General features: G+C 57.4%; 1 protein-coding gene across 1 annotated transcript; it reads right to left on the bottom strand.

Moving 5' to 3' along the window:
* Positions 1-8,688: 8,688 nt before the first annotated feature.
* On the bottom strand, positions 8,689-9,537 carry TMEM119 (transmembrane protein 119). The gene has a single exon (XM_065890513.1). The coding sequence runs from the start codon at positions 9,535-9,537 to the stop codon at positions 8,689-8,691; it is 849 nt and encodes a 282-aa protein (XP_065746585.1).
* Between the last annotated feature and the right edge of the window lie 5,257 nt (positions 9,538-14,794).

Consider the following 14,794-nt stretch of genomic DNA (forward strand, 5'->3'; position numbering starts at 1 on the left):
GGCAGATTCCAGAAGAGAATCTCTGGGGCAAAGGACAAGGACACAGACAACCTTGGTAGATGTTGCAGTACGACCCTCCAAAAGGCCCCCCTCTCTCTCCCCGCAGTCTACTCAAAACCAGACAGTGCGGAGATCAGATCCGTACAAAGATGAGATGTTCTTCTCTTGTGAGAGGCCAGGGGAAAAATTCAGAAGTGTCTCTAACTGGCTCCCCAGTGGCTGGCCCGGTCCTTCCAGCCAGAGCTCGTGCTACGGGCCAGGCTGCAGGGAAATCGGCCCTCGGGCCCAACCGGCTCAACTTACCTTAGATGGAAAAGGGCTTCCTGAGACTGAGGGTTTGTTCAGATGCTGGAGAGACCGTCAAAGGAGCTGGGAGAACTCGTCCAGGGGTCTCTTAACGTGGGGGGAGGTTGATCTCCCTGGGGATGGATTCGAGAGGGTAAAGAAGCCAGGTTCTTCCAAGATCTTCTCGTCCAAGAATTGAGCGATTCTTTTTGCTTCAGGAAAAATGGCGTCCTGCAGCCCCTCCCCCAGCTGCTGACAATAACGGCTCACACGGGAACAGAGTTCGAGGCCCGCAGGTGGGTGGAATCTGAAATCCAGATCAAGCCTCCTTCTTTCCTTTGTGGGAGAGGCAGCTGAGGTCCAGAGAGGGTGAGCGACTTTCCTCAGGCGGCACAGCCAGGGACTGGGCAGAGCCAGACCTCCACCCCAGGGCTCCAGACCCAGGGCCAGTGCCTGCCTGGGTGCCCACCTCCAAGTTCACGCCTCCAGAGAGCTCAGGGCTGTGAGCTTGACCCTGGACCCGGTGGACTCTCGGCGGCGTCCCCATGCAGCGTCCGGGGCAGGAGCAAAGCGTTGGCTGGCGTTCGACAGACTAGCTTGGTCATTCCCGGGCCACGTGGCCTCGCAGGCCCCTTCAGCACACTCGGTAGCGAGGGGAGACAGGCCGCCTGCTGGGTGGTGGCGCAAGGGGCTGGGGTGCCACCCTGCCCCCAGCGGAGTGCCCGCCCCACGCAAGGCGCGCGCAGGCGCAGTTTGTGAACAGGAGGGGCCAGACTCCGCTGCCCGTGGTGGTCAAAGCCCTCTTTCCTGCCTTTCCTCCTCGCAGACCACGGTGGGTGCAGCCCCCGGCAGCTGTGGTGACGCCCCTGCCTCCCGCTGAGCTGTGGGGTCACATGGAAGTCTGGACACATTGGCTTTGGGCCCCCCTCCTCCAACCCCATTATTCTGCATTCATGCGCTCGTTCATTCATGAATAGGCTTGTAGGCCGTGCGGAGCTGTGGTTGGAGCACTTCCTATGGGATACGACAAGCGCAGGACGTTCAAAGCCTGGCTCAGGGCCTTTCTGGCTGCGTGACCTTGGGCGAGTCACTTGGCCTGTCTGAGCTTCCGTGCCTCCCTCTGTAGAAGGTGGATAATGCCTGTACCGCCCTCAGCTCTGTGAAACCGCAGTGTGTAGGAAGTGCTCAGTGCCACACTTGCCACACAGTGCATGCTGAAGCAGTGATGGAAACAGGCCCTCGTGGTGGGATCTAAACCCTGAGGAAGGGCACAGGTGGGAGATTTGGGGGCTCAGGGGGTCTCTCACGTGCTCAAGCAGCATTTTCTTATCTGATTCTCACAGCAGGGCAGGACCTGTGGTTTCACAGGTGAAACACTGAGGCTCCGAGAGAGGGCAGAAGTTGCCCAAGGTCACGCAGTCTGGAGGTGGGATATGAATGCTGGGATTCGAACCCCAGTCTTTCGGAGATGTAGACACCTACTGCCCTTCCCCCACGGTGCCTGAAGGAGTTTCTGGCCAGTCTAAGCATTTGGTTTGTTTTAGAGGGAAACACAGCAGAGAGGGGAGGAGAGATGTTCCAGGTCATCAGGCAATTAATCCCACTGGGTCCCCCTCCCCTTTCCAACCTAGAAATAGGCCCAGTGCCTGCCCCAGATGGGCCCCAGTCCCTGGGCTCCCCAGCCCGTGTTGCCGGCCATGCCTCCAGCCGTGCCTGCCAGACAACGTACAAGCCCTGGCTGGGGTCACCGCACCCCAGAGGGATAGGGGGAACAGCTGCAGCATGACCCCTAGCCCCCACTGGTCGCCAGACCCCTGCAGAGGGGCCCACAGGGTGAGGGTGACTTTTCTCCACCCAAAGGGCCACAGCAGCCTGTCTCTGTCTCTGGCCATGTCCGTCACCCGCTCCGTGGAGCTCACGGGACTTCCCTGGCTGCTGGAAGTGCTCAGATTTCACCAACCCTTCTAGGACCCTCTGCCCTGCCCCCCAAGAATAGATGTTTAGACTCTAAAGTTCCAAGCATCTAGAATCACTGATCTCTTGATTCTGAAGCTTCTAAACCTAGACCTGGAAAGAAGAGGTAACTTGCAGAACAGCCAGACCTTTAGACACAGAAGTTTCCCTCTTTTCTCTTCGTGGGACACCGCACTTCACAGTTTACAGCTAACAAAAGCCCACATTCACTGAGCACTCGTGGGGGCCTGTTCTAAGCCCTATAAGGGAATGAACTCAACTCCCACCAACCCTCCAAGGTCCCGTTTCACAGATGAGGAAACTCAGGCCCAGAGAGATTAAGTGACTTGCCCAAGGTCACACAGCTGGGAGGTGGCAGAGTTGAGATTCCATCCCGGGTCATCTGAACCCCTAACCATCAGGCTACCCTGCCCTGCACCTTGTAAAGTGCATTCACATCTATTAACCTCACAGTATTGTGGGGAGACAGGGCAAGGGCTGTGGCCCCAGCTTTACAAGTGAGGAACCCATAGTTCAAAAAGGTGACATGCCCAAGTCACACAGCTAGGAGGACCCTTAACTGGGTCTCCTGGTTCCTTATTTCCGTGTCCACTACCTCCTCCTTCCGTCGCTGTTCCCAATCCCCCGTATGCAACCCCAGTCTTTTCCCCTCTCCAGCCCCTCCAGCTGAGTCGGGCTCCCCAAACCCTTAGGGAGAGGCCACAGGTAGACACCCTAAACCTGGACCCTCCGGCCTGCCAGGGCACCCTCAGTGTCCCTGCAGGTCCCCAGCGGCTGGTGGGACTCCATGCTGAGCATCGCAGAGGCCTCTGGCATCAGGGACCCTGGCAAGAGCAGATTTACGAACAGGACTATTTTATACTTTGCAGCTGCCGCCATAAACCCTGCACCCGCCTGGGGAGGGGGAGCAGCTGCGGGGGAACCTCCCGGGCCCTGGAGCCAGCACCAAATCCTTCCTGCTATTTCTGAGCAGCCGGAGGAATCCTGAAATTAAAACCTCCTGAAAAAATGTCAAATCCCTATCCCACTCCAGACAGATCCTTCCCCCAAACCAGATGAAGAGCCAGGATAAAGCAGAGCAGAGCCAGACACAGCACAAGACTGCCCACTGGAGCCCCAAATTCTCACCCAGCTCTGGACGAGACCCAGCCTCAGATGCCCGAGTATAAAATGAGGGGCTGGTCTGAGGCTCTCTGAACTTTAGCGGTTCCCTAAAGTCATGTAGCTCAAACATTCTCACTCTTTAAGATTCTATGCTCCAACTACTGGCTGTGTGACCTTGGATAAATTACTTGACCTCTCTGAGTCTCCATTTTTTTCATCTGTAAAATGGGGAGAACTAACCATCATCTCATTAAGAAGGCTGGGAGGAAGAGATAAAATAATATCAGTAGTTCATAGCATTACTTGTAATAGCCCGAAGCTGGAAACCACCCAAACATCCATCAACTGGTGAACAGATAAGTTTTCATACATTCACACAAGGGAATACTGCTCAGTAGTAAAAAAGAGGGAAATATTGATAGATACAACAACATGAATGAATCTCAAAATATTTATGCTGAGTTAAAGAAGCCAGACCAAAAAGAAAAGAAAAGAAAAAAAAAAAAAAGAGTACACACTGCACTGTATGTTTCATTTATACAAAACTCCAGAAAATAAAAATGATTCATGGTGACAGGAAGCAGATCAATAGTTGCCTGGGGACTGCGGTGGGGGATGCAGAGGAACAGTAAGGAGAGATTACAAAGGGTGACGGATATGTCCATTATCTTAATTGTGGTGATGGCTTTATACACATATGTCAAAATTATCAAACTGTACACTTGAATATGTGCATTTTATTGTGTGTCAATTATACCTCGGTAAAGCTGTAAAAAGTAATATGGGTAAAGCGCCAGAAGTGAATAACTGTCCATTTTTAAATGGAGGCTATGCCTGTTATTAATCATTGTGGCTGCATCTGGATGATTCTTTTATGAAGTTTCATCTCCTCCATGAGAATATAGCCTCAGATCTGTTTTGTTAACAGTTTCTCCCCAATGCCTGGCACAGAGTAGGTGCTCACTAAAGAATTACGGTTGGAAAACAAAAGATCTAGGACCCTGCTACTCGCTCCCGGGCCACCTTGGAATCCAGAGTTTTAATTAAGCCCAACGAAGGTAAACTGGATGATTCCAAGTGTCTATGAATGAAAACAGAGACAGGCACTGGGCAGTCACTGTCATCACCCCGGGAGGCAGGGTGGGCCTGGAACAAAGAAGGGGGACCCAAGATGAAATGCAATGGATACAAAACGCACGTGCCCACCCTACCATCAGCGGAGGGGCTCTACTTTTGGACCACAAAGTTCTAAAATGAGGCAGGAGACTCAGCGCCGAAGAGTCCAGGCTGAGGAGCCACAGACCTGGGTCCAAATACCAGCTATGCCTGGCTGTGTGACCTCAGGCAAGTCACTACACCCTCTGAGCCTCAGCTTTCTCATCTGTAAAATGGGGGTAATGATATTGCTCCTCTCTCTGTAGAGTGTGGGGAGGGTTAAATGCGGTTATGGATGTGTGGGCACGATGCCTTCCTTCAGCCTCACACACATGCGCACACACACGGAGCACTTGCTATGTGCCAGGCACCGTGCTGAGTGCTAGGGAGACAGTGGCGGACAGACCCCCAGGCCCCTCTCCTCGTGGACTGTGAATGTTGCCTGTGACAACTGCCTGGCCGCACCCTCAGACACGATGATTTCATTGGTCTGGGTGGGGTCCAGGAGTCAGGATTTTTAAAAGCTCCCAGGTAATCCCACTGTGCAGGTGGAGAGCCCTGCCAGGTGGGGTAGGATCATCCTCTCTTTACACACATGGAAACAGAGGCCCAGAGAGGTGAGGTGATTCACCCAAGGTCACACAGCCAGGAAAGCGTGGAGCTGGCATTGACCCAAGTGGTCTCACCCCAGAGCCCAAACCACTCTGAGCACCCCAGAAGGTTAAGGATGATGTACTCAGCACACAACGGCCCGGGAAGTGTGGGTTCTGCCCCTCCTGCCCACACCCCGGACATGACCTCAGCCAGATTATGCCCAGCCTGTCGAGCACAGGACATGGGAAAGAGGGCTCTTCAGCAACCCCCAACCCTACCACACGTCACCAGGAGCCCCATTCCCACACGAGCTAGGGTTCATGTCTCGGGGTGGGTTTGCTCGCCCTCCCTCTCCCCCTCGACGGCAGCAGCGGGCCTGGCCCCAGGACAGACTCCCAGGCTGGGGGCCGCCGTGAGGTTTTAAAAGCCCTGGGAAAGTGGGGCCCTGGTTGTGCCCTGGCAGCCTCCCGGATACCTGGGAACACTGGAACCCCTCACCCACACGCTTAAGCCCCGTTCTCCCCCCACCCCCACTTGGCCCTAGCCACACACGCTCCCACCACGGTCTCCCTCCGCGGCTCACTCCCCGCTTGGTGCCAGCCAGATGTGTGTGCATAAACGGCCCCTCCTGGGTAACTCCATCACAGAGGCGGGAGCAGAGTGGAGCGGCTCTAAGCCTCAGTGGTAGTGGGGCCCTGCTGTTCCCTCCCCAAGCACTTCCTTCATTGTCACTCGTTCATTCATCAGAAAAGCAGTAGAGCCCAGTGGAGAACTCAGACTCCAGAATTAGACTGCAGGCCTGGAATCTTGGCTGTGGGACCTGGGCAACTGACTTCCCCTCTCTGGACCTCAGTTTCCCCATCTGTGACATGGGGATAATAACAGTGCCCGCCTCGTAGGGTTGCCACGAGTTAATGATGTCCCCTGTTTAGAGCAATGCCTGCCACATAACAGATGTCCCTTAATTGTAAGCAATTTTTGTCATCCTTGAGCCCAGGGGACTGTGGAAGAGAGGCTGGGTGCGGGGCATCCAGGAAGACTCCCAGGAGGAGGGGACATCTAAGCCAGAAGCTAGAAGATGAGAGTTAGCAAGGCAAGGAGGGGGGTGGAAGGGTGTCTTAGGCAGAGGGAATAGTAGCTGTAAAAGCTCAGAGGTGAGGGAGAGGTTGACTCCTGCACTGGGGCTCAGACCACCTCCTTTATCCCCCCCAGCAGTCCCTGGGGACACAGGCTGTGGCTAAGGCCACACACTCCACGTCCTCTGGAGGGCCCACTGGGCACCAATGGGGAGCCACTGACCAGGATGCTGCTGATTGGGAGATGTCTCCCCGCCTGCTCCCCAGGGATCGCCAAAGTCCGCTTCTGTCTTACCTGGGTTTTGCCTGTCATGAGGAAGCTTCATGCACTTCCCAGCCACACCCCAGCGCTTAGGACCCCGCAGGAGTTCAGGAAGAAGGAGAGAGCCTGTCCCACCCAGAAAGGCTGAGTGACTTGGTCCCAGCCACACAGCATCCGGGTACTCGGTATCTGTATTTCGATTCTCCCTACATTCTTGGGCGGGAGCCTGTCTGGGTTGAGAGAGGGAGGGCCCTTCCCTACTGAGCAGGACAGTGGCCATTGTGTGTTATGAAACCCAAACCCCGGCCCCCTCCGGATGGATGTGGGGTCGGCGGAGGAGAGGGGCTGCAGGAGGATGGCCTCCCTGCCCCCATCACTCCAGGGATCCACCACGTGCTCGCAGCCCAGCCGCATCTGGATTCCAGCTGGCAGCTCCAGCACGGAGGGGGAGCAGTGGCCGCAGGGATGGCCATCAAAGGCGGGGAGGAGGCTGGTGGGCGAGGAGACACAAGCCAGGGCTGCCTCCAGCCCCACGCACCACTGGCCAAGGGTGCGGCGAGTGTGGCATTGTCCCTAACACCCGGGCCAGTCCTTAGCCGCTCTGCAGGGTCAGGGGAAACCGAAACCTCAGCCCCAAGCCCCTCCACTGCCCCTTGGGGGAAACGGAGAGGTGGTGGTTCTCCTACAGACACAGTAAGTAGCAGAGGCATGCGTGGAACTTGCCTCTGTGGCCACAAGCCCAGGGCTGATGGGGCACAAGCTCCGGCCCCTGTTCCCATGGAGCATCCATCCCTCCCTCCGTTTCCCACACCAATCTGCCCATTCAGCCCCTGGCCCCAGAAAGTTGCCCCACCCCCATGGAACAGCCCAGGGGAAATGCTTCCCACCTCCCAGCAGATTCACTCCTCCCCCTCGCTACCGCCCCAAGAAAACCAGTGACGCTCAGGCCAGAATAAAGGTTTATTGTGCTAGTTTGTTACATCCTAGCACCTGGAGAGTTGTGCAGAGGTTGGGGGGAGAGGGGACGGAGGGATGGGGAAGAGGAACTCCCCCCCCCGACCCGCCGCAGAGCCTCCCCAAATCAGGACGGAGCTCAGGCTCCCTTGTCGAAGACTAAAGAATGCTATGGGCACAGGCTGCCAGATATGTGTGTGTGTGTGTGTGTGTGTGTGTGTGTGTGTGTGTGTGTGTGTGAAGGGCAGGGGGTCAGGGTCCCCCTGCTCCAGCCTGTTGCAAACCCTCCCTGATCCCCTCAGATTCCCGCAGAGTGGGGTCCCCTCACACACAGCCCTGCCCCCCACCACTTCTAGGTTGCTCTGGGGCCCTGGCAAGAAAGTTCAATTCATTTGCCCCATGCCCGCAGCAGTAGCAGGATGAGAGGCAGCCCCTGAGAGGCCGAGCCTCCACCTCCACAGCCTTCACCCCGGACCAACCAGGAACTGGGGAGGGGGCGCCCTGGAGCACACCTGGAGCTGTAACTTCTAGAGTGTTCTCTTCAGGATTTTACTCTGTAGCTGTAAAACAAAAACAAAAGTACTCCGCGGCCAAAAGCTTTTTGGGAAAGGCTAAGCGAAATCAGATTCCATGGGCACCTTTACTGCGGGACTTGTCAGAGCCTTGGGGGGCTCCAAGGGGGGGTACGCAGAGCAGAGAAGCAATGTTTCCTCAGTTCATTCACTGGACCTCAAAATCTTTCTTCCAGGGAACCCAGTTTGGGAAATGCTCACTTAGGAACCTGTTGTGATCGGTGCAGGACCCCTCACGGAAGCCTCCTGACTGATCCTCTGTGGCACCTCTCCCTGCTTCAACCCCAGGCACCTCTGCATCTCCCATCTGTTCAACCTCTTCCAAAACTCCTAGTTATTCTGTTTCTCTTTCCTACCTCGATGGAAAGCAGCGATGTTTGCATTGTCACAAGGGACCTGAGACATATGTTTCCCAGCGGACGTGGCCGTGACAGGGACACATCCTCAGCTCCATCTCCCCAGAGGAGCCGTACTTTGGGATGTAGGCCTTGGGGCTGCGGGGACAAATGTTCTCGAAGTGGATGAGATTCCTGAGGGTGGAACAGAGACCAGCATCTCTGCCTGCTGTAGTAGGATCAGACGTGCCAGGATTTGCCGCGGGGAGTGGCTGAGTAGGGGGTGTCAGAGCACGGTAAGGGCCGAGGACCTTTCTGTGCCCAAGGAGGTGACCGCCAGGGGTCCGACAATCAGGGCCGGCAGCCCTAGAGGCCTGTTAGATGCTGGGGGGGACACTGCCGCAAGCACAGGGGTTTTCGAGGGAACCAGCTGGGCCCCCAGCTCCGAGGGCTAATGAGGGAGCTGCTTCTGGCTCCCCTTGACCTTCAGCAGCTGCCACAGCCCCATCCGCCCGTGCCGAGCAGGGCTCCTCTGGCGGCGCCTCTGGTTTCTCTGCCGGGACCCCGTGTCCCTGGGCTTCCTGGTCCGCCTCCCGGCTGCCCTTCTCCTCTTCCTCCGACTTGCCCTCCGTCATCCTGGCTCCGTCCCCCATGCCCGGGGCGGCCCTGGCGGGAGACTTGAGGTTCTGGGTGGCAGCGAGGATGTCAGCCTGGAGCTGCTGGGAGGAATCCCGGGCCTCGTCGGGCCGGCCGTCAGGGGCACGGTCGGGGACCTCGCTGAAGGCCCGGGGGCCCCCGGCCCGGTCACTCTGGTCCACGTACTTCTTCTTAGGGAAAGATGAGGGGTAGTAGGCAGAGGCTTTGTGTTTCTGGCGGGTGATGAGAGCGGCACAGGTGGTGAACAGAAGTAGGAACACCAGGGAGCCCACCACGGCGATGAGCATCACGTACTGGTGGAAGAAATCCACGATGCCGTCCAGGAAGTTGGTGGGGGGCTTGGGGCCCGCCAGGGGCGTGAGCTGGGGCCCCACCGAGGTAAGGCTGAGGGCTGGGGTCCGGGGCGGCGGGAGGCTCGGGGAGGAGGCCGACGCGCCCTCGGCCTCCCCGCTGCCCGCCGTGTCCTCCAGGAAGGTGGCCCGCAGGGACACGGAGTAGGACGCCGTGGGCAGGACCCGCAGGAGGAGCAGCAGAGACGCCGTGAGGCTGGGGGCCGCCGCGGAAACCATGCTGCCTGGAGCCTGTGGGGAAGCGAGGCAGGAGAGCTGTCAGGGCGGGGCCCCAGCCTCAGGGGACCCCGGGGAGGCGCAGCAGACACAGAACCTATTCCAGCAAGTCGCTTCCCTTCCCCGGGCCTGAGCCTCCCCACCATACAATGGGCCCCATCCCGGGGTTCACACTCTGAGCTTCTGGAGGGCAAGGGCTAAATCTTGTTTATCTCGGCACCCCCAGGGTTTTGCATCATACCTGGTATACAGCAAGTGCTCAATAAACGCACATTGATGGAGTTGGCTGAATGAATAAGAACTTACCCTTTCATTGCTTGCCATGTGCCAGACACTATTTTACATTTCTTACATGGAATTTCTCATTGAATCCTGAGAACTGCCCGATAGGGCAGGTACTACATTCTCCCCATTTTCCAGGTGAGGAAACTGAGGCTCAGAGGGATTAAGTGACTTGCTGAGGAAGAGCTGGGGTTTGGATGCGGGCATGGAGGGAGAGAGGATGGTAGGGCTCAGTGAGTAACTGAGAGAGCTGCCCCCTCCTCTGGGAAGCCATCCTCGCTGCTCCCAGCTCCTCTGTGGTCCCGTCTCTGGAAGATTCGTAGGTTTTGAAGCGTCCCGATTCCGAGCTCAGCAGAGGCCTGTGTGAGCATGTGCGCCATGGCTAACCCCCACCTCGAGGCTCAAAGCAGGGCCTGGAGGCCCAGAGGGAACCCTCGTGCCTGGAACAAAGCTGGAGCCTAAGTCCTATGGCCGCCACCAAATGGGATCCAGATGAACCCCGCACCTCCCTCCCCCTGCTGGAAAGCTGCTCCCGACGTGAAGCCCCCAGACCCTCCCGGCCCAGACAGCCCAGCTGACTAATAAATTCCTTATGGCCCAGCTTAACGGAGGAGTCGGCTTCTAAAGCAGTACATCTCCCAGCCAGTGTGAGCGAGCCTGGCCTCTCAGACAAACCCAGGAACCCCTTCCTGCACACCCCAGGCTGCCCCTTGAGAGCCTCTGCCCCACCCAGCAGAGGGCACAGGACTCTGGATGGGGCTACAGGTGCCAAGATGGAAAAGCCTCACTATGCCCTGACTGAGGTGCCCTCTCCAGGAGTTGGAAATGGGGAGACAGAGGCCCAGAGAAGGCAAGGGGCAGGCCCCAGGCCACACAGCGAGTTCCTGGGCTGGAGCAGGAAGTCAGGTGCCCAACATCTTGACGGCAGGTCCCCTTGAGTGCCCAGGCCTCAGGCCCAGCTCCGTAAAGTGGGTGACAGTACCGACTCATGCTGACCTGGGGATTCAGAAGATGATGTAGGAATGACATGGGGCCACTGAGTGGCTTGTTCCAAGTGACCCGGGGCCACCTGATGTGACGCGAATTTGGACAAACTGGCTCAGATGGCAAAACACAAAAGATAATTCAGGACATCAAATGAGGCAACACTCACCCAGGGGTTCATTTTAAATGAGTTGGTCACTGTGTACTTTTATCACAGGTTACTCATCTGAGCCCCTTTTGTGGGTGCAACTCCAAAGAAGCCCTGGGCACTAACATTTTCAGATGGGGAAACAGAGGTTCAGAGACAGACAGTGACCTGCCCAAGGGCACACAGATGCTAAGTGTCAGAGCTGGGATTTGAACCTTCTTCTTTGTGACTCTGAGAATTCACACACACACACACCCTGCACACTCTCTCTCATGTGCCTCAGGCTGGCCCAGGAATGGGCTCACATCACTGGCTGACATCACTTGTCAGCTGGAACCAGGATCTGAGGTGTTCCACAAAGTTTAGGAGCCTTCCTGGGCCCTCCACTCTCTGACACTTGCTAGCATAGGTTCCTACAAAGAGCTTTGATCTTTGGGGTTTTTCTCTCTTGCCTTCCCCCGCCTTGTATCAAGCCCGGGAGAGACCTTTCATGGTGGCAGCTGAAACTTCTCACCATAGACGGCAACTCTGACCAGTGGGGCCTGAAGACCAGGGGACTTTCCTGGGGGGACAGATGTGGAGTTTCTGTACTGAAGCTCTGCAGACAGCAGAGTGATAAGGCCGGTTAGGTCAGGATTAGAATCCTAGCTCCATCTGGGCCTAGCTTGCTGGCCCAGGCCCTCTGGGCCTCACTTTCCCCATTTGTAGACTGGGGGCAGAGTGAGGAGGTAAGCACAGGGCCTGGCTCACTGAGTTGTTAGGACCGGATGAGAACACATTCAGAAAGTGCCTGGCGCAGAGCAGCTGCTCCCCGAGGGAAGGTGAAATTCAGAAGCAGTCGAATTTCTACCCCAGCAGAGATGCAGGATCAGCCAGTATTCCCACCCCAGGCTGACAAATGATGATTATTCTCACCTGATGTGTAAATTTGCTCATCGTCTCCCCCCATTCTCCAGGAAAGAGCAACTCTTTTACCTCGTTGAGGGAAATCTTGTTGAGTGGCCAGTGAGGAATCCAGGACCAGATGCGCGCACACACACACACACACACACACACACACGCACACACGAATGTGCGGCAGTGAGTCGGACAGAGAAAAGTCCCCCTTTCCCCCGGATCCTTGGGGACAGGGGCAGAGGATAAGGAAAGAGGCCACAGAAACTACCCCTGGATCTTAAAGGCTAAGACCCCGACTTCTCAGAGTCCCTCACACCCACCACAACCCTCCCCACAGGGCTCCGGGGGAAAGGTGCCGGCAGAGTGCGGGAGCCGGCCGGGCCTCACAGGAGATGGCTGTGTGACCCTGCTTGACGAGCCCCCTGACCCTTCCAGGCCTCAGTCTTCTATCTGTAGAATGGGCGCCCTGGCCCGGGCTGCTTGAAGTGATCGTTCTGCCCACCAGCTGCCCCCACCTCCTCCCTGCGTCCTCATTTTTTCCAGGATGTGGAAACTCACAGGCCATTAAGAGGTGGGGTCAGGCCATCCCCTCTTGTTTAACCCAAGAGGAAAGCCAGGCCCAACACTCGGAAAGGCCTGCCCAGGGTCGCACAGCCAGTCAGGGCAGAGCCCGACTGGAGAGGCGGCTCCAAATACCTGGGAGGAGGTCGTTTCCCAGCTGTGTGTCTTGAGACCAGGCAGATCACCTCTCTGGGCCTCGGTGTCCACATCTGTACAATGGGGATAAGGCCACCTTCCTGGACTATTGTTAGGACGAGAAATAGAGGAGGCTGGCACAGTGTGGACGGCGAGTAGTGGCAGCACGTGACCATCCAGGACTCCTAGCTGGGAGCAGGGACTCTCTTCAGAGCCCAGCTCACTCACCATAGAGTTTATCGTTTTCAAATGTGATAGCCCCACTGGAGGTCAGGAATAGGCAGATGAGGCAAATCCATCCCTAAGGCCAAGCTCCCCAGAACCTGAGACTGATGGGCCAGAGTGGCTGCCCCACCCCCATTCAGAGACTGGTGGCCAGGGGGGGAGGGGTGGCCCACATAAACCTGGCTTCAATTAGTGGCCTTGTGGGGAGGGGTTCTGGCTGAAGTTCTGCACCCCCTGCTCTGGGGCAGCCGAGGACAGGGACCTGGGCCCCTTGGATGGGAGGCCTGGGGAGGGACGGGCATCCTGAAGGCTCAAAATCCACACACACACACGCACGCACACGCGCACACATGCGCAGAGCTCACGGGCACACAGACACAACACAGGCACAAAGACACAGACGCATAACATCTCGACACCCCAGATTGCCCACCAGCACAGATACACAGAGGGCACACGTGGACACACAACGGGCTGGTTCTCTGACAACATGTGCACATATGCACCCCCTGACCGCCCCTGTGTATCCCCACGGACGGGACCACCCCCATCCGTACCACCCTCCCGCAGACCCTGGGAGCACCTACCCTGGTGCCCACTCTCCAAGAACAACACATCCCCTACAGCGAGACCCCAACTGCCCACACACAACCGCACACACGCAACACTCCGGCCAACCCAGCACCGCACTCGGGAGGCATCCAAGGTGCACACACATCCCGCCACCCGCCCCCTTAGCGCAGATCACACACAAGTAGGCAGCATCCAACACACACTCAAAGCTCACACATACTTAGAGAAGCCCCCCAAAGCACTCACACTGGCCCCCTAAACTCCAAGACACACCAGGCTCCCTGGAGAGAGGAGGGGCCCCCAGGACTCACCAGTTCCTCTGCACACAGGGTGTCCCGCCAGGTGGAGCAGAGCAAGTCCGTGGCAGTGCCCTGTGGCCGCGGCTCTGGGCTGCCGCCGCCCGCCCCTTTCCTCCCGCCTCCTCCCGCCTCCCTCCCTCCCCTCGGCAGGGCCAGCTTGATTTCATTAAGTGGGTTTGGGGTGGGGACAGGGGCAGGGGCGGGGCCAAGCTCGGCCACACACACAGTCCCCCCTTGCTCACACCCGTGGGCGTCCCCTCCACGCCCCGGGGACACCAGATGGGGCATTTCCTCCCTGACCATCGGTCCACAGGGCAGTCTGAGGATAAACAGACACACAGACAGGGCCGTCCTGTGGAGCACCCACGGCCCAGAGAGCTGGGATCCTGCCTCCCCTTCTGAAGGGGATGAGGTCAGGGAGGTTCCGAGGTCCCTGAAAATGAGAAGGAAAATTCCCCGCACTTGGTTCCAGCTGTGACTCAGGTTTTCCGAGGCTCAGGGTGCAGAGTGGGAGCCGGGCTGCATTTAAGGGATGCATGGAGGGTCAGGCATGAGGCAGGGAGTGAGTCCTGGATGGCCCTGGTCAGGCCCTTTCCTTCGGCAGGCCTCTGTTTCCCCATTTGCAGGGGTGGGTGGGAAGCCCTCTGGGTTCCCTACGGCTGGAACATCGTGAGATCTGTGGCCTCGTGATACCCCAATGGAATGGCCAGAGCAAGAGTCGTGGCCCCATTTCCCAGATGGGGAAAGCGAGGCAGGGTGAATTCAAGAGGCTCACCCCGGGTTCCGGGCCCTCTGGCAGACCTGAGGAATCCAGTGGGACAGTAGTCCTTTGCATTCATTCATTCCTGCACCATTCATTTATTCATCCATCAAATGCTTAATGAACACCTGCAGAGCACCAGGCCCGGTGCTGAGCAGATCTCAGAGGTAAATCAGACACAGCCCAGCCCTCAAGGTGCTCGCAGACTTCCAAGGAGAAGCACATGTATGTAAATTATTTTTTTACGAAACAGAAATGGGTCTGTGGCAGGAGAGAGGCCAAGGGCTCGGGGAAGCCCAGGACGGAGAGAGATCCCCTGAGAGAAAGAGGCAAGGAAGTCGCCCTAGAGGCCGTGGCTGTGAATCAGCGGAGCCCCAGGCAGAGGAGACCCAGGAA

This window comes from Phocoena phocoena, chromosome 13, assembly GCF_963924675.1.
Source record: "Phocoena phocoena chromosome 13, mPhoPho1.1, whole genome shotgun sequence".
NCBI lineage: Eukaryota > Metazoa > Chordata > Mammalia > Artiodactyla > Phocoenidae > Phocoena > Phocoena phocoena.